The sequence below is a fragment of the Electrophorus electricus genome, chromosome 1 (genome assembly GCF_041902795.1).
Source record: "Electrophorus electricus isolate QZ-2024a chromosome 1, ASM4190279v1, whole genome shotgun sequence".
NCBI classification, from domain to species: domain Eukaryota; kingdom Metazoa; phylum Chordata; class Actinopteri; order Gymnotiformes; family Gymnotidae; genus Electrophorus; species Electrophorus electricus.
Genome location: NC_137497.1, coordinates 35395132 through 35421295, shown reverse-complemented (window position 1 = coordinate 35421295; position 26164 = coordinate 35395132). Strand labels below are relative to the sequence as shown.

General features: G+C 39.0%; 2 protein-coding genes across 10 annotated transcripts; one reads left to right on the top strand and one right to left on the bottom strand.

The window, feature by feature from the left end:
* Window positions 1-94: 94 nt before the first annotated feature.
* On the bottom strand, window positions 95-13279 carry mybl1 (MYB proto-oncogene like 1). 5 transcript variants are annotated; one of them, XM_027004439.3, is made up of 17 exons: window positions 13054-13279; window positions 12830-12923; window positions 10355-10454; window positions 10065-10136; window positions 9806-9898; window positions 7492-7712; window positions 7102-7288; window positions 6611-6685; window positions 6071-6169; window positions 5086-5316; window positions 4221-4598; window positions 3990-4129; window positions 3763-3877; window positions 3529-3639; window positions 3327-3437; window positions 2956-3138; window positions 95-2756 (listed from the first exon to the last, which is right to left on the bottom strand). In XM_027004439.3, exons 2-17 carry the CDS (start codon window positions 12850-12852, stop codon window positions 2631-2633), a joined length of 2265 nt encoding a protein of 754 aa, XP_026860240.2. In that variant the 5' UTR covers window positions 12853-12923; window positions 13054-13279; the 3' UTR covers window positions 95-2630. The 5 variants fall into 5 exon arrangements, with proteins under 5 accessions (XP_026860240.2, XP_081573386.1, XP_081573399.1 ...); XM_081717260.1 differs by having other exon boundaries at window positions 13063-13279; XM_081717273.1 differs by lacking the exon at window positions 6071-6169.
* Window positions 13280-14378: 1099 nt separating this feature from the next.
* On the top strand, window positions 14379-26108 carry sgk3 (serum/glucocorticoid regulated kinase family member 3). Of its 5 annotated transcripts, none has more exons than XM_081717225.1 (17): window positions 14379-14627; window positions 18062-18247; window positions 18380-18463; window positions 18812-18884; window positions 19647-19722; window positions 20068-20143; window positions 20372-20421; window positions 20560-20617; window positions 20916-20999; window positions 21237-21365; window positions 21960-22072; window positions 22912-22948; window positions 23265-23351; window positions 23631-23726; window positions 23825-23980; window positions 24884-24973; window positions 25163-26108. In XM_081717225.1, exons 2-17 carry the CDS (start codon window positions 18170-18172, stop codon window positions 25334-25336), a joined length of 1461 nt encoding a protein of 486 aa, XP_081573351.1. In that variant the 5' UTR covers window positions 14379-14627; window positions 18062-18169; the 3' UTR covers window positions 25337-26108. The 5 variants fall into 5 exon arrangements, with proteins under 5 accessions (XP_081573351.1, XP_081573362.1, XP_026860219.2 ...); XM_027004418.3 differs by having other exon boundaries at window positions 14380-14627; window positions 18845-18884; window positions 21234-21365; XM_027004417.3 differs by having other exon boundaries at window positions 14381-14627; window positions 21234-21365.
* The last annotated feature ends 56 nt before the right edge of the window (window positions 26109-26164 follow it).

Sequence of the window (26164 nt, the reverse complement as noted above, 5' to 3'; positions counted from 1 at the left end):
CTTGTTGAATTAACTGAAACTTAAGGACTTGTGAGAAAAACTGCATGCTCCTTGTTTTCAATGAAAAAAACCCCCTGAAGACTAATATAAGGAACAAAACATTTTATTATTTTTCTCCCTTAATAGGTTCAAGGGTGACAAATGATTACTGGCAGGATTCAGAGGCAGGTAAGCGATAAAAACATCTTGTGAAAATGTGGATGTCAGATAAAAAGAACATACTGCTTTGCATGCACTGTTTTTTTTTTTTTTTAACTGCTACATATACATACGCCTCTCAAATTTAGTATTAGGTGGTTGAATGTTAGAAAATGAAATTTTGCAAACTTACAGCTACATTAAATACAAAGACAAAATACATACACACATGTATCAGACATTAAACAAAATAAAAACGTCTTTTAGCTGTTACCTGCATCGTTACTTGAAATATTATTGAATCTTGTGCTATACAACATGGTAAATATCTTTGTGAACTCAGGCGTTTTAGAAACACACACCTTATGTAGTTCTCTATGGAAAGAAATTCTGCCTGAGGACAGGATGCCCTTGTGATTAGATAAACAATGTATAGAGTTATAACTGATAAGTGTCTTTGCATTTCACCAATGCTTGTATTAATTAAAAAGCCTTAATGCAGACCTCTTCAAAAAGCTCTAATACTAATGAGTAATTTCACAATGAGCTGTTTTTTCCAGAAATAAAGCACTGCCTTAACAAAGACTCTACTGTAACCAAGGTTACCTTAAATAGCAGTAAACATAACTGTCACTATACACAAGAGCAGGATAACGGATCTACATTGCCAAAGAATTGTGCTTGTGTTTCTAGCATTGGTATGTGGCCTCTTCATTTGTGTTTGTTGCTCAGCAGCAAATAGCACAGCCTTCATTTTCACTAGCAGAATTAGTGAGTGAGAGAGAGGAACTCCATCTTATCCAAATGTCACCTGTCAATGTTTCATTTTTATAATAAACAAGCAGGCACCACCATAAAAATCTCACTAAATGTAAACACTAAAGCCCCCCCCAAAACAAACAAACAAAACCCAACAACAACAACAACAACACATACTATAAACAAACCAACATTTAAACATTTAAAAAGTGCAATTTGCCTACATGGAACATTTAGAGGCTGAATGCTGCTACCTTTATAGTATTAAACTGGCTTGAAACAGGAGACAAGACTTTGGAAATTAATTAATGTTAAAAAAGATTAATTGGAAAATTGGATGCAGGATATGTAATTTAAAAAATGTTGGGAGATAATGTCATCAAAGGTAGCCAAATCCTCTCTCTTAATACAACAAAAATAAAATTAAAGATTCTCTTTATATCTTTAAAATAAATAAATTAGTAAAGATTTAATAAATAGACCCTACAGTCCTAAATGAAGGTGACATCCATCTCACAGAGAGTGTGAATGTCCTGGAATGTGTTACTTCTGTGAGACTAGGCATTAAAATCAGTACCAACATGATTTCTGGTAGAATGAATAAGCAACTAAGATAAAGGCTGTTTAGGCTGCAGTCACAGATGAGTACATCAGCAAAGGTAGGTTTGTTTTAAAACTGGTGTTCAATAAACATCTCAACTCAACTTAGGTTTTACAGTAGAAAATAAGTTATAGAATGATGAACAAAAGAGGTACCCTTCTTTTTGAATCTACGTCACAGAAAAACACTGTACAATACATTCAGTGAGTTGTCATACTCAGCAAAAACACGGAGCTTAACCTTCACCGTGTTCTGAGCTGAAACGGTCACACCGCAAGTGCTATCCAGTTCCTGCAAAGAAACAGCCCGAGCATCTCTCCTTTACAGATAACCACAATCAGTAAAAACGGCTCGAGCTCCTCTCCTTAACCACAATCAGTAGTGCAACACTGCCAGTGCTCTCCAATCCTTAAGACGCCACATTTATAAACATTCTCTTAAAAGAAACACGCTAAAAACTTGGAAGACAGACTCCTATATGTCCTCTTATGTCAAAGGGAAACTGCACCCCATTCTTGTTATTTTTGTATTCTTCAGTTGTCTGGCAATGAAATGATGAGAGCCAAGGTACTGGAATATTCCTAGACAGCAAACACTTTCTTCCTCAGCCACCAAATGCATTGAAAGGGCAGATGGTAAATGGACCATACTGTAAGCAATCTCTGTACGGAACTACATTCAGCTGTTGAATTTTTCACCCTTACCATTTCAGTAACAGACAACTGAATTAAAAACAAACAAATAAACAAACAAACAACAACAACAACAACAATCTTGGGCTCAATTCCCTTTCAACAATGTAATGCTCAAATCTGACTCATGACACAGCTGTCTACAGCTGTTATATGAAGTGTCTATTTAATTAACTTCACCTACCTCAGCAAATCTAGAACTATTTGTCAATGCACAAATGAAATTGTAAGTGGAAGTCAGGTAGCGTTCTTTTAGTCACAAACCCAGCTATGGTTCTTTTGTGCCTCCTTGTGTTTTAAAGTACTTTGCAATACTTTGTCATGTAAGTCTTTAGTGGGCATATACATAAGAGATGGTTGTTTAGTCTCCTACAGCAGACTGTCTAAAAGGTGAAGCATGTGGGTGGGGTTGAAGCGGGGACAGCTGCTTAGTGCGAAGCTCACAGCACCAGAGCTCTGGATGTGCAGGAGGGCAGCTGGGAGTTCAGGTAGCGCCTGGCCTGCTCGGTCATGATCAGCTGGTCCTCAGTCTTCCCGAACACCACTGCCTCCCACTCGCTGCTCAGCTGTAGGGGTGATCGGATTGACAAAGGAAATCACTTTGTTTTGTTTTTTCTTTGTTTGGTTGGAACAACTGATTCATAAAACAAATCAATTATCTATTCTATTGTCAACAATGGGCATCTTGTTCCATTCCAATAGCCATTCTAATTAATAGCAAGTGGAACACCTGGTCCTTTTCTCTGAAAGCTTCCGACACCATACCTGAGTGGATGTTTGGAAGGCTGAGCTTCTGTGTATATGGAGCTCCTTTTTGGCCTGTGGGCTAAGGGTGCAGGTGGGGGGCTGGGTGTCGTCCTTTATGGGATCGGGCGAGCAAGCAAGCTCCTCTTCCTCAGCCAGGGGGCTCATCAGCAGAGCGCTGCTCAGCAAGCCATCATTGTGGCACTGGGAACGAAAGCGAAGGCCACCCCTATCAGACATGCCGGACACAAGACTGGACCACTGATCGACACTAAGACATGGGTTTGTAAAGTGCATACACACATATACAATGACTTATAGATCACACACTGGCAGGGGGCTGAATTGGCTGGAGAGTAGAGGTTCTTACTGTTTCTGTTTATGGTTCTTACCTGTTCGTTACTGCTTACATGCTGCTGAGAAAACAGCTGCACATTGAGACAGTCCTTCCCCCAGGTGTCCAGCAACAAAGACTTCCTCACCTTCCTGGCAGGGACATCCACCTAGAGCGCAACCCAAAAGATGGGATAAATAAAAGAACTGGCTTTAAAAAGAAAGACCCAAGCATTAAAGGGAAAGTGGAGAACGCTGTACCTCACACAGTCTGTGTTCAGGCAGGGCCTGCATCTGAGTGAAAATATCAGCTCCTGTCTCCTCCTTCAGCACTTCTCTAATGTCCTCCTCAAGGAAAGCCAATGGCTGGGGCTACACACACACACACACACACACACACACACACACACACACACGGACACGGACACGGACTTTATATGCTGGTGATTTAACTGTCTCACCCACACTCACATAGTACCTGCTTCAGACACTTACCACCATTTTTAAGGGCCCATGCATCTTCTCCTGAGCAGCCAGGGCGTTTTTGAAGGGAGTGGGTGTCCTTGGGACGTGGCACATTATGGATTTTCGGATCTTGGGGGTCCTGAAACTAAACAGGTTTAAATGATAAATGTGTTATAAATGTGTTGTTATACATTAAAGAGCAAGGGTGCCCAAATCTTGTTTTGTAGGGAAGCCAGTGAAAAAAAAGATTCTGCTACCCAGCATTCTCTTTCTGATGTTTGGGCGTGGTTTCCCTCTGGTGAGGTGTGCCAAGGAAGCACTTCTGCCCGCATACTGGAGTGGATGTGAGGGCAGGGTTATCAAGGTTCAGATGCTCTGCCCCAGATATGTTGAAGAACTAAAGTGAAAGCAGAAGTGAGAGTGAGAACCAGAGAAAACATGAGAACAGCTGCCCCCACAGTGGTAACACCTTGGTTCATACCACATACCTGAGAGGGGGAGAACGGCAAACCTTTGACTGGTGTGCCTTTGGGTGAGCTGTTGCCGTTGTCTGTAAAAGGAACACAGTGTCTGTCCTCAGCAGGTGAATGGTCCCCCATCTCTCTTGTCTTCTTCCTCGGAATGGATGGGGGCGGGGTGCTGAACTTGCTTGTGGAAGGGGCAGGGTGATGGACGGGCTTCCCCTGCCCCACTCCAACCTGTGGTCTGCTCAGCTCCGGTGCAGCAGGGCCAGTGAGGTGGTGGTAGTTGACATCCTCTGTACCTGCCTCCAGAGCTGGATAAGCTGCAGGAAGGGTGGGGGGCTTAGGAGAGCTCACAGCCTCAGACAGGTCGAAACTAGCCACTTCACTCCAGGCCATTGGATCCTGTACACATACAATCAGCAGCAACATCAGTCTCGGTTTGAGGCTTGTGGACGTTTAGGTAAACCAAGATGTCCAGTGGCCAGTGGCCAATAAATCAGATCTTTGCCTCAGTTCCCTCTCTGACTCTCATGACAACTCTCTACACCGAAAAATTATATGAAATGTCCACTTAATTACATTCACCTAATTCAACAAATCAATAACTATTTTTCTAGAACTTTCAACAAGAAACAGAGAGTTCTCATTGCATCAGCAACATTAGACCTAGAAATCCTTCTGTATTTTTAGACCTTGTTTACCCTTTTTATGCTCAAAGGAAAGCATACTTGGGGATTTCAGGGGAATGGAGTAAAGAAACATACTAAATTAGAACTAATAAATACAAATGTTTTAATGCCAGTTAGTGACTACAGGCTTTTAGGCTTTTAGTTATTCGTGTCAGCATTCTTAATTGAGTACATGAGTACAAGAGTACATGAGTGCGCACCGAGTCAATAAGCTCCATGGTCTCAGCAAACTCAGGGATGGTGTGCAGGGTGGAGAGCACGGCACTGGCCTCCACTGCCAGGAACTTGCTGGGCGAGATGTGCAGTGGCACGGATGAAGCACGACCCTTTTCCACACGGCACAGCGCTACACCCCCCTCTTCCAGACTCCCCGTGGTGGTTATGGTATCGTCTGCCATGCTGTCGGACCAGTTGGAGTAGTTCTCAGAGTTCTGAGCAGGAACAAACCATTGTGAGTGAGAGAGGAGGAAGTGTCGGTGGCAGAGAAGAGGGGTTTAAGGGCATACGTGGTGATCATCAGGATGGACAAAAGCAGAACTTCAGAATGAACACAAATTGACGGGGGAGAAATTAAATGGTGCCGAGATGAGTAAATAAAGTAGCAAACATTGAAATAAATCCGACAAGAGTCAGGACACTGAATCAGTGATTAATTACAATTCCTAGACTGTGATTGAGTGACCTGCCTGAATTTGCAAGATTAACATATGAAACAAAATTCTCTTAACATGACCAAGGTGAAGCTTCACCATTGTAACGGTGAGTTTTACAAATCAGTGAATTAATTGGATTAACAACAAACAAAACATGCTGAAGTAAGCGCCAAGAGATTTTTACAGGTCTGCACACAACTTATAAAAGTAAATATAAAAGAACTAAAAGCACCATTTCCAACTTGATGGGTGAAAAAAGGCACAGAAACATCTATTTTTAACGATGATGAAAGCAGTGTCTTCCAAGCGGTTTCTCCTCGACGCGTTCATGCTAGACTAGCAGGTCTACTTATTGACAGCGGGACCACCATCAGGGTTGGGTATCAGCAGGGGTGGGGGTGGGGTGGTAAGCCGGGGTCACCAAGCACAGCTGTTGTGGGGGTGGATTTGGGGTGGGAGCTGAGGAAGGTTATGGCAAGGGGTGGCGAAGCCCACAGCGCACTACTCTACGCCAACACGCAGTGGTTCTTACGCGAGGGCCGGACCGTCTTCTGACTTCATTCTCGGCTGACATAAGCAGCAGCTCGAGCTCCTTAATTCGCTGTTCTTTGTCAGGATCGTCATGGCACGGCTGCGGGGTGGGGAGGAGGGGGGAGGAACCCAGGAGGAAAGGAAGGAAAAGACAGGAGAAGAGACGGACACAGAGTTTTTACTGGCAATTACCACAAACACTTCACACACTCTCTTCCTAAATTCCACCGGGTATAAGATTGCTGGGCTTGATTCTGCAACAGATTTACCCAAAGGCCAGAACTGACTCTTTGGAACTTGTTATAGTGTACATAGATATTTACATAATGTCCACGGTGCAACTCAGAAGGAGAGCGATTTATAACACCACAGCACACGCATGCAGTTCAGACACATACACACACAAAACACAGACTCGTGAGTTGATTCTCTGATTGAGAGAAAAAAAAGGACAGGCCTCTGGAAGAGGTGGAAGAAACCAGGCAGGGAACAAAACCCAGGGAGAGGATGCCACGAGGCGTCTGCAGAGAGCAGCACTCACCGACACAAAGCTGGAGCTCTCTGCCATGCTGTCCATACACTGGCTGCTCACAGAGCCATACGAGTATCCGGCCAGCTACACGCACACATACAAACAGTACAATGAACGCCATCACAGTAACTTTCAAAAACCTTTGGGATGTCAAACCGACATAACAAACATGCCATTCTTGCATGTTTCATGTACACTTATGAGAGGAGAGTGAATTAGAATGAGCTGTAAAACAAAATATTGCTTTAGAAGTAGGTTTCAAAATAGTTTCTTTTCATGATATTTTTAATTTCAAACCCAAGAAGAATGCCATTCAAAATTTCAATTTCCAAAATATTCAAGGTTTTTATTTTGTTGTTTCATTTCCAAAGGGTTTAAGAGGACTGCAGAACCCTGCACATACATTCGCTTTTATCTGTGATGGCTCTTCTAATCACATTCAGTATGCACTGTCAATGCTGAGCAACAGAACAACTCAGGAGCTCGGCAAGCGTCATTACCTGGGACTGGCCGTTGATGAGCTGCTGGCTGTGGCTGTGCAGGTGATCCATGGAAGGGCAGGGTTTGTGGCGCCTCTTTGGGGGCTGCTCAGTGCAGAAGCCCCTCCTGTTCTCCTGCAGGTAGCCCTCCTGTTCCACCTTCCTACGCATGGTGGAGTTCCAGTGGTTCTTAATGGAGTTGTCTGTCCTACAAGTGAATGGCAACAGATAGTGTAAGTGTATTTCCAAAATACTGTGGAGTGGGGGAAAGCATGTACACATCAAGTGGGAGAAAGCACGCAAACAAGTCTTGCTTAACGGCATGGCTATGTATGCGTGAGGGCAGGTGGGCAGGCATCACACACACACACACACACACACACACACACACACACACACACACACACACACCTTCCAGGTAGCAGCTTTGAGATCTCAGCCCATCGGTTACCAAGGCGCTTGTGTGCCTCATATATGATGCGATCCTCCTCCTGAGTCCAGGAGGACTTCTTCACCTCAGGGTTAAGGTGGTTGTGCCACCGCTCCCGACACTGTTTGCCAATGCGGCCTTGAAGGTGCTTGGCGATGACAGACCATCGTTTGGGGCCATACTTATGCACCAGTTCTATCACCTGTGCAGATACAAGCCATGTTAGGAAACCTAAAGTATCCTGATGACGAAATACATGTTTCAAACTCCCTCTCTTCGTAGACTACACAGCATACTCTTTAAGGTATTTTTTTCCTGTTTTGTCTTGTACTCACATGTTTGAATTTAAGTAAAACTGATTAAGATATTAAAGTGTAGAATTAAAGTTATTTGAATATATTTGCATTTAAATTTTATGCATCGTTTATTGTATTTTCTGTCCATTATAAAGGGCAAATGTAAGTGGGCAAATTAACATAATCTTAAATAAAATTTTTACTTTCATATATTCTGTTGTCAGTGACCGTTAGAATTCTCCAAGAATCAATTCTTGGTCACCTTTGACATATAAAACATCCTTGATATATTTTCTTCTTTTGAAAAACATTTTCACTGTGTGTGCAAACATTCTTTGGTCAACTACGATAGTCTTGCATGGTCTGTCATGTTGTTTGTTATTGGTAAACTACCCAATTCAAAGCAAATCAGTTTTATTGTCACATCACACACAGGAATAAGGTAAGTAAAAAGCTTATCTGCCTATTCCTTAGAGTCTGGCATAATTTTTTACAAAATATGTGAATATACTATGTTCATATTCTAGGGGGGAAAAACTGGTATATACTAATGTGCTACAGTACTAAATGGTAGAAGGGTACATACATATCCATACACACATTCATTCTTGCTTATTAACCATTTACAACAATTTTTTCTAGCCGTTTTATTTATTTAGATCACTTTAACTTTGTTTACCCATTTAAAAAAAAAATCCACCCACACACTCTTAATGAGTTGCACTGGTTACCAGTCACATCATATATCCAATATAGAATACTCCTCAGTACCTTCAATGCCCTTCATGGGCAAGGCTCATCTTATTTTAGGGAGCTCCCCCATCCCTACACACCCCCTCACCCCCCCATTTCCTCCACCAGCTTTCTACTTGCTGTCCCTCACTATAAAATCTCTTCGATGCGTCGCAGATACTTGTGCTACAGTACCTAAATTGTGGAATTGTCTATCTCTATCTATCACCTCTATAAACCTTGTCTTTCATCCTTGAAGTCTCTTTTCAAACCTACCTCATTCAACAGTATTTTTGTCTCCAGTTATTGTTGCATTGTAAAGTGACCTTGGATTTATGAAAGGTGCTATATAAATAAGGATTGTTATTTATTTATTAGCCTCATGATCATGTGAATTACAACCTTAGACACTTCAACACAACAGCTACAGACTCCAGATACAAAAGGTAAATCTAGAATCAACTTAAAACATTTCAGCTCTCTTGTAAACTAATTAAAGATGCAACAACACACAGCTGATCTAGAAACAAACAACAAGCAGCCAATTCTCCAATTACTGTTGGTTCACATGGTATGGGCATATTTACTCTCGAACTGAAGCTGAAAGTATTATGTTTCCTTCATGTTAAAGGGCTGGACAGCATATTCTTTATGGTTAAACTGCAGAACACTTTCATGGACAGAATTAAATCTTAAGGTAGTAAAATGGAAGACCACCAGTAGAAGTCATTTTTGTGTAGTGAAACAGCATTCATGGGATTCTTCAAGCACTGTGGTCATGCCATTATTATTCTGGTAATGCATTACTTCACCTCTAAACTATTTGGTCCCAGTCAAAGCTTACCCAGAACTGATTTCCCTCAATGCCTCATATAGCAATGATCACTGTTATATACCGGAACAAATATAACTCTGAAGACACTTTCTATACCTTTCTATATAGTTATGAAGACTCTATGTGAAATGTGGAGCCAAACCATTATCTGTTCCCCTATCTATAAACCTTATCTGAGAGACCTTGTATAAGGTATAGAAGCCATAACTATCTTTTATGTCCAAACTGGTATTTAGTGTCAAAGCTTTGATAATCTTCCTGTGATTTCACTTGTGTTCACTTTTAACACTTTTAAGCAAAATTGTTGGCAAACAAAGCAACGTCCTCTCTCTGCTGTGGTAATATCTTAAACAGGTACTTGAGAGCAGAATCTTACAAGGTCTAATGGAAGTGAGCTCTGCTAACTCTTGGTGAACACCCAGCTCATCTTACCCTCTGATCCTCCTCCTTTGTCCAGGGCCCTTTTACCAGCTCTGGGTTGAGGACCTTCTGCCAGCGGTGTTGACATTGGCCATCTGTCCTTGTCTGTCAAAGGGCAATAAAATCCCAACTGAACGCCTGAAACTAGTGCACAGCTATAACACCTCTTCTAACCTAATCAACTGCAAATTATGCTGCACTTTGTCACACCCAGAATAATATTCTTAAAACCAACATTTATAATACTGTCACACCAATTTTTATTACTTACTGGGAAATAATTTGCAATTAATCTCCATGCATCGGTACCATGGTGCTCAACAAGCTTCTTGAGTCTCTCGTCCTGGACACAGTCATTAAAAGTTGATTTTTTTAAAACTGGCCCACTTCATTAAAAGTGTTTACAGGGCGTCAGAAAGGATGATGGCATACCCACTCACTTTTATCTACAGTCCCTTCCAAGCATTACTTTAATTTCACTCTCACAAAACAATTAGTGTGCTCCTAGTTATTATAATGCAATCTTTGCTAAGCATTTCAAAAGATAATCCTGCTAATTACCTCTTCCCGGGACCATTTGACTTTGCCCAGCATCTTTTTGGAATTTTTGGGGTCTCTGTTATCAGGGTCTGTAGAATGACGCTCCTCATCCTCATCCTCACTGAGATCAAAAAAAGGAAAGACAGGAAGAGTGCAATATAGGATCTAACCCCTATATTGTTATGTGGCAACAGCAAAAATTATTATCAGGCAGTTGCAGGTCAGCTCAAACCAATTTCCCACCATTATGAGACCAAGAATTTTTTTTTTTAAATATTGCAAGGAAATTCAGCGGTAATATTCTGAATACAAATCTGGATATGCCTACAGGAATACCTAGCTACTTGGCAACATTTCCCCAATCAGTGAGCTGCAGTGTATTTAATCACCACTGTACAGTAGGCAAATGAGTTTCTGATAAGTACAAACTTCATATCAAAGCATTTGTTCAGTATTAAAGCAACAAAACCAGCATGTTATACTTAATCCTAGCTAGCTCTGACTGAGCATTGAATAAAGAAGTTATTCCAACTGAGGATGAGCTACTGTTGAAAAATAATCAATGTATTGTTGTCAATTCTGGTATTTTGATAATAGTGATAATAGCAAGATTATCTAAACATAATAATGGCCCAATAATGTAAATATGAATATTCTAGTGCTTCCATACACTCTGCACAAAGAGCAAACTGTCCTACTCAGTCTGAAGAGGTTTGAATATGGAAATCCACAATCCCACTAGGCAGGTTTCTGAATTAAGACCTCCTATTGGTCATAAGTGTTATGCCTCAGATGAAAGAGGCATTTCAACCAAGAAACATGTCAATAAAATCTTAGCAACACCCCCAAGAAAAGAGTAAGGAGGAAATCTGAAATGAACAGCCTCTTTTTACTCCAGAGGTGTGCTGCTCACATCATTCACGTTAGAGTCAGGCCAAATGGATGTTCAGCCAAAATCAACACATAGTCAGCCTGCAGTGCCTGAGGTTTCAAATCTATCCACCAAGACAACATTGTTCTAAATAAATTAATAAACACATGTACTGAAAATCAAACAAATTCATAAGCACTACAGATGGAGTGCTTAAAATGGAGGAATTCTAAACAAATACAAATTGTGGATAACATTCATTGCATAGACATAAGCTTCTTACATCAGTGTTAAAACCTGCAATACACTTCTTGAAAATAAGACCCAAACCTGAGGTACTGTGACAAGCAACTGTTTCACCACACCCACCTCAAGAGGCACACAGAAAGGGGTGAAGAGGGGAGAGACATGCACCACAGAGCTGTGCATTCATCCATAAATTACGTAATGGCCATGCTTAGCTAAGTGTTTAGGCTCTCCAGTGAGAGAGATGGGGAGTTCAGCAAACTCTCCATGTCTCTCATTTAATAATTTTTAATTGTCCTTTTTTGGTAATGTTAGGATAATGTCCATTCCTCTTTCAGTACTAACACTACACGTATTCTATGAATATAAAAGTCAATTTCTAAACAAGATTATACTTCATCTAACAATGAAAGGTGTTTATGCTATTTTAATCATTGGAATGTCTTTTAATGTTTATTCCACGTTTTTTTGTGAATCGCACTACCTCGCTAGCTAGTTAGCTAACTTACATAATGTTTAAGAATCCATGGACTGGCGCTCAAAGTAAAATAAACATGTCAAATAATATTTTGAAAGCTCAAACAACACTATCTAGTTACGACTCAGAACCATATAGACCATCTCGTGTGTAAAGGAAAGTTTTTGTACTACAAAAATAACCGAACAGGCTCTCTGGTCCGTGAATGTATACAATGACACATCAGTGACAACCCAGAGGTGCGCGAGCCAACAGCGAGCTAGCTTGCTAGCAAGCAATAATTATGACCCAACTCCTGTATAAATCAAGCTAGTGTCAAAGCGCAAATTCATGTCACCTTGCGACAGACATAGAAACAGCTTAGCTAGCTGTGTTAAACAAGACTGTTAATGACTTGCAACAGATTTCTAACTAAACTAAAGCAGCTAGGAGATTAAATATTGTAGCTAGCTAACGCCAAGATAGCTTCATGAACGGAACAATTACAGCTAGCTAGCTAATTTAGCATAGCTAGCTAGCTGTAACTTAGTAACTTAGTTACCAACCTCAATTACCCACTGTAATATCAAAGATACCTGATTTCTGAACGTTAAACGTATAATTGCTAAAGTTATCACTCTAATTTAAAGTGCATTAACACGTTATTGATGTATTAAACCGTACCAGGCACAAAACTGAACTTTGTTCTTAAAAATAGCGATATGTCAAGATCTCTTCTCTGGTTTATGCAAATGTAATCCAGGAGCGCTAGCTAGACATCTGGTTTACTTGTCACATACCTTTATAATATCGTTACTTGCATCTTAACAGTATTCTATATCATAAGCTTGTACAATAACTATTAGAGCTAGTAGCTATATTATACTTGCTAGCTAGCTTGGATATTGACCAAATAACTCACCTGCGGGATTTCATGTTTGCCATGTCAACACTGCTGTTCAACCGGTGACAGTGTTCTTTTCAAAATCGTCACAGATCCAGAACTGAAGTTACACCTGAAACCCAAATATAAATTACACCAGTATCAAGCACACTGATATTGATCCTGATACATGCTGATGTCAGGCACGTTTGACTATTTTTTTCATTAAACTTGTTGTGTCACATTTAAGTGACAAGCCTTACGGAGCTCACGTTTCCGAGGAACCGCGCAATCCTAAAAAAAAGCAATAAATATCCCTCCAAGATAGAACTCTAACACCCACAAAACTCTCTATATATTGTTCAGTTTGAACGCAAACTGATAATGGACGGCTATCGAAAAGTAAACATGTCTTTCTTGCGCGCCTTGTTCAATCTACACCCTCTCAATGGTCACCACCACTTCTACTTCGCCAGCGATCACCCTTCGCTGATTTGTCTGTCCCGCCGAATCTCGCGCCCAGCCTCCTTCCAGATAGGTTTGAATCTGCGCACGCGGCCTCGCCGCTGATTGGTTTGGAAGGGCTCCGTCAGTGGCGCCTATAGTCCTCCCAGAATTTAACATGCTTTTAAGATTAGAAGGCTAGTAGCTCGTAAGCATTTCAATCAACCCAGAAAAAATATATAAATTTAAGTAAATAAATAAATAAACAAAAACAAATAAGTAAGTAAATAAATAAATAAATAGATAGATAAATGTTTATATATATATATATATATATATATATATATATATATATATATATATATATATATATATATATATATATATATATGTGTGTGTGTGTGCGTGTGTGTATTTGGTTAGAACGATTTGTCAGTAAACGCTGTAATATATTTTTCCTTTTTTTCAAAATATAAGTTGCGTAATAACACGCCAGGAGGAATGCTATTTTCTCTCGTGATGTAATATCGTCCTCTTGTGGATAATGTTCGTCAAAATTGCACTTGTATTATCATGCACCTGTTGTTTGGAGTATATTTAACGAAACGTTTTAAGCAGTTTCTTTCCGTTCCGTATTCAGTTTACCGAATTATCAAATGTTACTCAACCAATGAATAAAATAAAAGCTCAGGAATTGGATACTAGAAGCCGGCAACCTTCGGTTATCTAAAAAAATGAATGTTTTAAACATGCACAGCTCAGTAAAAGTCTTAATAAAATGCTCCGCATGTAAGTGTGCTTGCCACAGTAATTGTGTTTGGTAAACATATATGTAGCTAGTCAATTTCTAACTGTGCAAGGTGTCTTGATTTCACAGAATTCCACGTAGTGTACGCTACGGACGCAAAAGACTTTGGACATTTGTTTAATGAGTAGAAATACATTCTGTATATTTAAGTACATTTGTTTTCACCTAACATCATTTTATATTTTATTCTTGATCATAATTCAGCTCTACAGGTTAAATAAGAATCAATTTAAAAGGCCTATATGGTGCAATGGATCTTAGGGCATGGGGCATGGAGGAAGTGAGTTTTTGTTTCCAGGCCACTAGAGAGTAGTGTTGTACTCTCTCTATAAGACTATTATCCGTGAAGTTTTGTCCCGTGACAAACTGCTTCGGAATTTCAGAACAGACGTTAGTAAGCCATCTTAACTTACCTTGGCAGTGGAACAACAAATAGAATGGATATCGGAAAGTACTGCTTCTACGTGTTTAGCCGTGAGAAGGTTTGATAGTCATACACGCGAAGTTTGCGTTTCAATTTTCCTACTTCCTCTGCAGTCCGACACGTCACTGGATACAGCTTGCTGGAAACCCTTTGAAAATAAGGCAAGTCACATACTTTACGAAGTTTTGATAATGCTCTTAAAGTTACTAGAGGCATTTTTGATACTGGCGGTTACATTTTTTTTTTTTTTTTTCGTCCTCTCTTACTGTTAAACAATGACAAATCTGGGGCTAATGTGATCTTTCCCCAACTGGCACCTCAAACGACAGGCGGTTCAAACAGTATATTGTGTTCATAAAACAGTAAATTATATATGTACATGTACATTTTTATTTTTTGTTAAAAATGTAGTCAATACATGAAAGCTTGTCATGCATCTTTATAGAACCATTCTTCTTCCCCTTAATAATAATAATAATAATAATAATAATAATAATAATAATATGCTTGGCTTTGATTTGATTTCTATTATTTTTGTAATATTTAAAAATATTATGGCATATTTAAGGGAAATTTTAAAAAAATCGTCTGCAGGAATTCACTTATGTATAGCTCAGTTCATTCAGCTGTAAGTTAGCTAGTGATGTTAACTTTAGCTATAGACCTGTTTTGTTGACATTTAAAATATGTTTAGCTGTCTGGTAAAAAAAAATTAAAAATTAAAAATTAAAGTAAAAGGCGCAACAAGGTTTCCGTAGGTCAACCTGTGGAAGGGTCATTCACTAAACCTTTAGTCCAACTTGAACATTTTATTGGAACTTGTTCTTTCTTTATAACTAAACCAGACATGAACAATAAAGGTGTTATATAAGGGGCTAAGGCCCTTCATAAATATTTAACACAGTGAGCAAGCATACCTGTCCAAACATGTTTTAATCAAACAGGTGATACTTTGTTGTTGTTGTGTGTGTGGCATGTTTTGTTGATTTGGGAATATGTTTGAGTGAAGAAATCCAACAGTCGTTGGCTCAGAGACACCATTCTGGATTACATTCACAATGCATAATGGAAAATTTGATTTTGTAGAGAGACGTGAACTTATTTAAAGCATAGAATCTTTTCTCTTTTATTCGTCATATTGTTTCCCAAATGGTAGACTGTTCTCAGTTCCTGCTTTCACTTTTGGGATTAAATGTCACACTGCTGTTTGGTCACTTGACCTAGAATCTGAGACGAACAGTTGAGTGATTGTGTGCTGTGCTTCCTGACAGCCAGCCTTGGGCGAAGAGAACATGAGAAAGCTTGTTCCTTATTTAGCTATTAGCCAGACTTTGGTTAATGCTCTGAAAAATATTTAATTTTATCATTTTAAAATGTATCTTTTTAGCTGCCATCTTCCTAGCTACCATGGTATGTATCTGACATATTCATGAAAGATTTGCCCTCACTGTATTAGAAACTTAAAATTATTTATTTATTTTTTAATACCAGAAACACTTTCAGCTCTTTATCAGTGTTCACTTTCTGTCTGTTGGCTGTATTTGTCCGGGTGGTGAACCACTCTCAACCCATTAGTGACATTCAGTGCAACACTCAGACCCACGTGTCACTGTTGTTTAGTCACTTCTGTGGGTAAGGGGTGGGTGACAAATTAGGTGTTGCCACAGATGGGCTACAATCTATAATTGTTCACTTCCAAATGCATCCATAAAATAGGCGTGCTTAAAGGAATTCTGGCATTTTACAGCCTAAACTCTTTTATCACATCTCTGTTGTAATGTATTATGTCAGTGTTATATGGGCAGTTACCATGGACAGTCATTTTGATACATTTCCTAGGACTTACAAAAGAACAATAAAACCTATTGACTCAAAACAGATTTGTAATTGAATATTAAAGGCTTCTGTCTTAAGTTTGTTTTGAGTCAACAAGTTTTTCTCCTTTCTTTATGTATAAGAAAGTTTTTTTAAATAATTGTCCATGGTAATATACCATATAGATGCAATAGATATAGATTGGATTGAAAAAACTTGAGCATTCTTTTAATAAATTGGTATAAGGTAGGTGAATATGCTTTTCCAGGTACAAACACAGTACAGAGTTACACAATAATTAAGAACATTTTCACACTTGTCCCAAATACTTGGGTCCGCACCCTGGACTGATTCTGTGCTCATTTGGGGGAGGGGCTCATTATCACTGGTTTGCTTTCACACAAAAGAATTCCATCCAAACCGCTTAATGTGTCACTTTTCTGATGCAGGTTTGCAAAGTGTTAGCCACTAGGTTTGTCTGTTTACTGCTTTGTATTATTTCCCTGGATAAAAATACTCCCTGGATAAAAACTATCCCTTTTGGGATACAATTCACCATACACGAGCACATGCAAACAAGGAGAAAGTTTTTAACCATACAGAGAGATGCAGAGAGATGCGTTATTCACAATGCTCTCAGGACATGCAGAGTAACCTTGTGCCAGACCTAAGGAAATGTGGCAGCGCTGGTAGTGGATAGCTTCCACACCTGCTCCGAACTGCACCAGAGCTCACTAGAAGTGAATCCCATACTACCGATTTCAGAAGGGCCAGAGATCAGTGCTCTGGACTGCTCCTGGGCTCGGAAACAGCTTTATCAGTTTGTTGCTGTGGGTACCTCTTTGCAAGGGAAATGATGACCATCTATCCTCCCCCACCCTAAATTCTAGAAATGTTTCTGGAATGTGAAAAGCATGTTTTCATTATGATCTTTTTTTCATGATGTGGAAGGTAACCAGGACCACCAGGGTTACAGCTACACTGAGGCGTTGGGTATGTTTTTATCTGTTAAGTCGAACATATGGTCAAGATTTCACAGTAGACAGGGGATTCAGTTCAGCTCTACTTCAGATTAATCTACAGAATGGGTTTCTTTTTCATCCACGACATACTAAGGAATGTGAAAGATCTTTGTGGAAATGTGAAACATTTCCTTTCCTTCTGATTTAGTCTCATTGTACCCTTGTCCACGCTGTCCTTGGCAATTCTACAGATTCTACTGTCCTGCAATGCTACTGTCCTGCAGTCAATGTGCAGAAGTGTTTGACTGGCCATGTGGAGCTGTGAGGTATTGCAGGGGTGCCGTAGCATGATGCGTAGTGGCCTCTGTGCCAGCAAGGCCTGCCGAAGGTTATCTAAATATACCTCCTTTCTGACAAGGGGACAGAGGATTTTGCACACTCAGCGTTTGAGTGTGTTGGAGAGAGTGAGATGAGGTGGTGTGTCAAGGAACTGCTTGCCTGCTCTCAGTATGAGAGGGGTGCAGGGGGGCAGGGGCAAAACGGAAGAGAGGAAGGGAAAGGAGGAGCCTCTCTGGCTGGCCACCCAGACTGTAGCTTCCCCCTGTTCACACTGGACATTTGGTGACCCTGATGGGGTCTCGCTGCCGTTATCGCAGCGTCTTTTTGGCAGCCCTCTGGAGGAACAGCAAAAGCCCTCTGATCCATCGCACACCGCCTCTGACATGATCAGCGGACGGTGGCAGAATACCTCCTTAGCTCTCTGATGTTTTTGTTTGTTTGTTTGTATGTTTGTTTTCTTTTCTGCTCGTTCTGCACAGCACTAGAATGGAGATTTTCAGCCGTCTGCCTGAGCCGTGTGCCAAAGCGTAGCACCAGAGAAAGCACTGCTGCACCCAATTGCCACCCAGTCCGCAGGAGACCTCAGGATGGATGAGCAGTCCAGCTGCCCTAATGTCAGCATTCCCTGCTACAATGAGCAGAGGGACAAGAAGAAACGCTACACTGTGAGTAATCATCACCTCGACGACTGCTGCGCTGCTTCAGAAAGAGCGTGCACTGTTTGCTTACTAGAACTGCTTCTTTGCCTTTGAAGTTATGTTGGGATGGCATTAACTACTGTGCCCCTGCTGTCTTAGGTTTACAAAGTAATGGTCAGTGTTGGGAGACATGAATGGTTTGTCTTCAGAAGATATACAGAATTTGATAAACTGTACAATACAGTAAGTAGAGACATTTCTCACCAGAATGCATGTGGTGATTGTTTTAGACCTATCTACATGATGTTAATGTTTCATATATACTCATATTAAAGTTTAGAAAAAGTGGTTAGACTTTCTTGGAGTCAATCTTTGGTGTGTTACCTGATTTGATTCTTTGGAGTCTGTAATTTTTGTTAAAGCACTTATTTTTAGTTTTTCTGTCAGATCAGATTTCTATTGTGCATGTGATTTGCTTCAGTAAAATGTTCCTTAAATATAGACTTAATGAAAATAAATGTTGGGTTTTTGAAATGTAAATGTAATTTAACCGTTTAGTAGGAGTAAAATCATCCATGTATTTAACTTCAGTTGAAAAAACAGTATCCTGCTTTGAATTTGAAGATCCCTGCTAAGAGAATATTTGGTGACAACTTTGACCCAGGTATTATCATCATCATCATCATCATCATCATTATTATTATTACAAATTTGCTATTGTATATTCTCCCTGATCCTCCACTGCCTAGCTGAAAAATGGCACAATGTCCTGTCAAATTTCTGCACACCACCATGAAATACTAGAATTTGCTTTTCAGTCTTTCAGTAAAAACAGTCAGTTATATTAAAATCATGTGTAATCAGTTACAGGATGAGTAAATGGGCAAGATATGACATTCATCAACCTCTGTTCAAGTAATTGAATGCATGCGTTAACAATTTTAGCATGTGCTAAAGGCATGACTAGCTGATATTGCTTAAGTGCATACCTGTGCTACTGTTCTTTCTCTCATGTATTGTTGGTCTGCTAGAAAACAGCCATTTAATGTTTTTAACTGGAAATGGCAACATGAAAACCATTAAAGACACAAGATTGCAAGAGATTAACATGTACTCTGTATAGGAGGAATTCGATTGATTGCCAGCTACATTAGTGTAACATCTCCTGGTTATGATTTTCACTTTCATTTTGTTGTGCAAGTACTTACACAAACAATAGATAGATACAACTTTATTGTGATTGAACATAGTAATAGTACAGGACAATGAAATATAGTTTGGCATGTACCAGAAAGCAAGTAGTGTGTGTGTGTGTGTGTGTGTGTGTGTGTGTGTGTGTGCATATATGTGCGTGCATGCGTACACATGTATGTGCACATGTGTGTGTGCATATGTGTCTGTTTATGTTTTTTATGATCCACACCAGAGTTCATAAAACAGAGAAGAACGGGGTTACATGAGTTCATTCAGAAAATAGTGTCGCATCCACAGCTCAGCCACCAGTGAGTTTCATCAACGAATTATACAGTGTTTTACAATCATTAATATTCATGAGAAGTTATGCTGTCAAATCCACCAGATTTATGCAAATGTGTTGTCTTAAAAACTTTCCAATGGCTATGCTCTGCTGGGACAAGTCAACAGAAAAAAAAAGCTAATTTAATTACCAGTATTTATTACATGCAATGACTGTAATAACCCATTTTTATAGCATTAGCTGAAGTTGTATTTTATATTCAACACTGAGTCGTATTGATGCTAGCTCATGTTACTCTTTAACAGCAGTGTCTTTGTACTGTCTCAGTCGGACTTCTGACATGTGACTGCTCTTCCATTCAAACCCACAGTCCCGATGTCCGAGACTTTCTGCAAATGGATAAATGTAAAAACTTCTCGGATGCCTCAGAGGATGAAGATGATAAGGTTTGTCACACTTCATTTGCACTTCATACACAATCATTTACTGTACATTTATCTCATAATTTTTTTTTCTTGATAGTATCTGGTTGTTTGCTTGTAAAGGAATAGTCTGTGTTTGAGATGATGTGTTTCATTTTTTAGTCACCGTTTCTCCGTTTTCTTATATACATTTTGGTATAAGCCTGATTTATAATGGAATTAGATGTAGTATCATTATTGTTACCCATACAGAATAGCACCAACTCCAGAAACATTAACCTGGGGCCATCTGCTAACCTACAGTAAGTGCAAATTTCTGCTGCCCATCTATATATTTTGAGTATATTGTATATTCTGCTTCAGTTCTGTGTGAAATAATATTGTGTATTATGCAGGTAGGAATATTTTATACCATTCATTGTCTTTTTTCCATCCTCAAGGGCAAAACCCACTGACTTTGACTTTCTTAAAGTCATTGGTAAGGGGAGCTTTGGAAAGGTATGTTTGTTTCTGACACATTGCTGTGATACGTTTGGGAATAATATGACCTGGAATTGTTTATAAAGGTTTTCATTACATGTTGTGAAGTGTGGTAGTGTCAGTTCTGTAGGTACTGAAAACCTTTTTTTTTCCCAGCAGTGGACGGTTTGTTTTTTTTGCGGTATCTAGCTAATAAATAATGGGCTTTCCTACTGAGAAGTGAGAGTCTCACAGTTTGGAAGTTACAGAGCATCTCTCTTGAGCCTGGGACTGTTGGTAACCCACTATGCATTCATGTGTTCTCTCTCACGAAAAGGTTCTCCTTGCAAAGAGGAAACGAGATGGGAAGTGTTATGCAATCAAAGTCTTGCAGAAAAAAGTCATTCTAAACAGGAGAGAGGTAATTATCTAAATCTGGGAAACTATGTTTGTGAATTAGGGACACATTCTAAATTGTAGTGTCTGAGCAATTGCATTCCAGTATTTTATTTAGAGCTTACCTGTTATCTAGAATGTAAATTAAAGTATTACATTTAGATAATATTTGTTCGACAGTATCATCACTCTTTATTTAAAGTTAGTATATGGACTCTCTTTTCTTCATTTTATGTTTGCTGTCATATATCAATAACAGCAGAAGCACATAATGGCTGAGCGTAATGTGCTGCTGAAGAATGTGAAGCACCCTTTCCTTGTTGGACTGCACTATTCCTTCCAGACAACAGACAAGTTATATTTCGTCCTGGATTTCGTAAATGGCGGAGAAGTATGTTTTCTTTTGTGATCGCCACATATGTGGAATGTTGTCTGGTACTAGGATATGCAAGAACATAGGAAGTGGGGCAAAAAGATAATTCTTAGGAATTTCTGATGGAAACAAATTCCGGTAATTCCAGTAAATAAACTCACCAGGATAACATCACATCAAAAATAAATAAAATTAGGAGGAAGTGTTAAGGTAATGGGGACATGTATAATTAAATTTTTCTTATTAATGATGGTCTATGAACCTTTCCCTGTGGACTTGGTTTGGAGTTATTGTTATAAAATTTAAAATAAACAATGTAAACAAACTGTCTGAAAAATGTTATTTCCAAAAGAGAATTTCCCTCCGATATACACTATCATAAACTCATATAAATTTGGCCAAACAGCATTTTTGTCTGTTCTACTTTGGGTTAAAAAAGCCATATTGTGCTGACCACACTGACCTAATCAGAACACAGTAATGTGGGAGTGTGCTCCAAGACCAAGACAGAGTATAAATATATTGGATCATTGGACTTGAAAACGAGTGAGTCAGGTCATTTATTTCTTGCGTATGAATCTAAAATGAATGTTTGACTTCTGTTCATTGTAGCTTTTCTTCCACCTTCAAAAAGAACGAACCTTTCCTGAGCCAAGAGCAAAGTTCTACATTGCTGAGATGGCGAGTGCTCTTGGCTACCTGCACTCTCTTAACATTGTTTACAGGTTAGCTCCTCTCTTACACACTAAATATAAATCCTTATTTTAAAAGCTATACTCAACTGTTGGGGAGTGTCTGCAAACCACTTATTTTGTTTAAGATCTCTTCACCTTTTGGCTCATTTTTACTATCACTGTTATTATAACTGCTTTATAAATTAAATGTGAACAGCCTTTCTGACTGATGAGAAGTACCCATTTGTAGTGGTTTTGAGCGTGGTCAATTCCAAAGTAACACCCTTTTTAAAAATACATTTTTCATTTACAGCTTTAATTTTGATGGTAGCACCAGCCAGTGTAGTTATTCCAGCGGTGAAGAAAATGGACACCGGAACACATGTTATTTTAAAAGGGAGTGTCCCCAGTGGGATTTCAAGAGTTGTATTTCCTATGGCTTAGCCCTCAGCCTGGATTGTTAAAGCTGAGGTTGTTTTTAGCATGAATGAGGATATGAATGGTGACTGGTAGACATATTTCCTGCAAGTTTCCGGTTAGATTTCAACATACTTTTGGAAATCTGAAGTTTTGTCCATTCACTGTGACAGTGCAGTGAAGGGTTGCTTCTTATATGCCTTGTGGATCATTGCAGATTCAACATTTCCAACATTTACATGGTGTGAACAAAAATTCAATGCAATATGACAAACTACTATCAAGACTTAACTGTGTGACAGGACGACCATTGGAAAAGACAAATTATTATCTGTTGACTATTTTTTTCAGCTGTACTGTAATATCATAATCTCTAATGCAGCATCATGTTGCCATTAATTAATTGCAGCATTCAAAACTCTCCTAAGATATCCAGATAAATATAAAGTAAAATGTGTTTTGTTTTCATCAAGGGATTTGAAACCAGAAAATATCCTGCTGGACTCTCAAGTAAGAATTTTTGTTGTTCTTGTCCTGCCTCTTTTTCTGTTAGAGGCCTCATAAGGTCTCAACTGTAAGACTGCTAGAGCTCATAGTGATGGGGAGGTTGTATCTGTCAGAAATGCATCTTTGCCAGGCAAACTACAAAAATATCTCACTGAAACCAGAATCACTTTATTGTTGGCAAGGACGTCTGTTATCAGATCTTGTTTTAGTGAGCATTTTCTGATGGAAGAAAAATGGTTAAAATATGATCAAATGGGCTTGTGGACTAGCCTCTATTTGACATTATACTTAAACAAAAAAGCCTCCTTTTTCTGTTAAGGGACATATAGTCTTGACGGATTTTGGATTGTGCAAAGAGGGCATCTCTCAAGCAGACACAACAACCACGTTTTGTGGGACACCTGAGGTAATATTTTGTTACTGTCATTTTTATTTCCCTATCAATATGTATTGTAACATACTGCTTGTGTCTTGTGTGTGTAAATGTCCCTATTTGTATTGTGATATTTATCAGGCAACCATGCCTAGATAATTGAAGTTTAATAACGGAACAACTACACATCTTTTTTAAAAAACCTTTTCTTCTGTTAGGAAAGATTATTTGTGGAAAAATTTCAGATGTGCTCCTATCCCATGTTTGATTTTAATGGTAAAGTTTTAGACTAAATTTTTTTTTCCTTCACAGTATCTGGCTCCAGAGGTACTAAGGAAACAGCCATATGACAACACGGTTGATTGGTGGTGTCTGGGCTCAGTGCTGTATGAGATGCTCTATGGACTGGTAAGACCTGCCCATTTGCTTGTTTTTGTGAGAAAGACCTTAATGTTTATATAATTAACAAATTCTTTAACCTGCTATTTCTCTGCTGTCTTCAACAGCCTCCATTCTATAGTAGGGACACTCATGAGATGTATGACAACATACTGCATAAGGAGCTAACATTGCGTCCTGGTGCATCCACGTCAGCCTGGTCCATCTTGCAAGCTCTTCTGGAGAAGGACCACACCAAGAGGCTAGGATTCAAGGAGGACTTTGTGAGTTGTTGTAGTGTCATTTAAATGGGGTGTAGATTTCAACTACCAGCCAATGATCTTAGAATCTCAATAAGCAACAAGCCTGTTCTCCAGTTCATTTTTTAACATGCTGATTGAAAGTTGCACCCACAAATCAAATTACAAAGGGCAGGTATAGTTTTTGAGTGAACCATGAAGTGCCCAATAGGATAGAGTAGTTTTACTATATTCTGCATTTGGACACTTGTATAATATAATGTGACTGGATTGGGGAAGATGTGCAGTTACTAGGTAATGGATCCCGAAAAGCAAGTGGCTCTGATGGAGGTGTTGCACCAGAATACAACTATTGTGTGTGCTTTTGTATGTACCACCCCCTGGTGGATGAAGTTGCAAGTGTTTGTTTTAAAGTATGTACGTTCAAGTGTACATGTCTGTCGGTTTGTTACTAGGGCTGGGCAATACATTTGATATTAATCAATAGATTCATTATTCTTTCCAAAAAAATTCAAATTGTAATATATGGAGTATCACATCAGGTCAAAATAATCAATATCTATTTAAATCTATACTGCATGGCCCTGTTTTTTACAGTGTTGTAAAATTATTAATTAATCATTCAGTTTCTCAGCCATCTATAATGTTGCTATCATAAATGATTTTTTTTTAAATTAAATTTAAATTAAAAGTATTAATGTGATAGTCAAATTACTTCCAATATAGCAAGTGGGGAAAAAGACTTTCCGTGCTAAAAAAAAAAACAGCACAGTAGGGAACTGATCTACACTGCAGCGTGGATAACTTTAGGAGGTCTATCAACAAGAATGGTTGTGTGTAGGTTCTTAGTATTTCGGTTTTGTGTAGAATATTAGTTATTGGTCTGTTTGATGTGCATATTACATTTACATTTTTTATTTGTTTCAGAATGAAGTCAAAAGGCATAGTTTTTTCTCTTCTATTAACTGGGATGATCTTATGGCGAAAAAGATCACACCTCCATTTAACCCCAGTGTGGTAAATGTCTTTATCGCATCTGTCTGTCAAGGTTTAAACAACCTGTTCTAAATCTGAATTCAAGTATATAAAAGCATCCGAGAAACAATGTTATATCTGTGAAGTAAAAATCACTCTACAAACTTCTATAAAATTGTGAAGTAATATTGATTATAATGATGCAGATTTCCTTCTGTTCTTGTTCTGCAGGATTCGCAGTATGACATTTCAAACTTTGATCCCGAATTCACAGATGAGACTGTTTCCAACTCTGTGTGCATCTCCACAGAGCACTCCGTCGTCAATGCCAGTGTCATGGAGGCTGACGATGCTTTTCTGGGGTTCTCGTATGCACCACCTTCAGACGACTCTTTCCTGTATTAAACAATATTAAGAATGATGCTGGAACCATCAGTGCCACAGGAAATGCCCTTATTGTAACCATTCTTCATGAAAGGGAAGAATTTGCCCAGTGGAGAATGCCAACGTATTGGGTTGTACAGTTTGCTGACTGAAGTGCATACCCATATTGTGAAGCAGGGTGTTTCAGATCTTTATTTTTATCTTCAAACAGCAGATTTATATTTTGTATTGTATCACTTACCTTGCCCAAGATCTAGCTCAGGTATTGCTGTTTTTCTTCCCAAGATGATTTTCTGTGGTGGTTGTTTTGATGTCAGGGAAGCTTGTGTGATGCCCTTTGAAAACAGAATGCCTTTGTCATGTACATTCCATTTTTATACATCCCTTAATGACCTCTAGAGTCTTACCCCTGGGGCAGTCTCTGTGCAGTTGTCTGTCTGGTTTGTTCTCCTTTCAAAAATGAATTATGTAAAAATAATTATAGATGTGTATTGTATGACTTTTTTTTTTAAACCAAAGATACATTTATTTGTAATAACCTCCAAACCCCAATGAAGTAAGAATTAAATGAATTAAAAGATTAAGAAATTGTGGAATTCCAAATTAGTAAACCTTGTAAATATGTGACCGCACAGACTAAAGTCTTTTATGTCGCATATACAGTCACAAGGTTTTAAATTGGAGCTACTTTGTTGGCATGTATTACAGTGTAATAGCTCTAACCATAGAAACCGTCTGGCCCATAGGGCGATGGTCTGAATACACATTAACAGTAAAATGTTGCCTTAAAACACTCATGGTGTGCGCGTGTTATTCTCTATTCCACTGACAAAATAGTCCGCGAGAGAT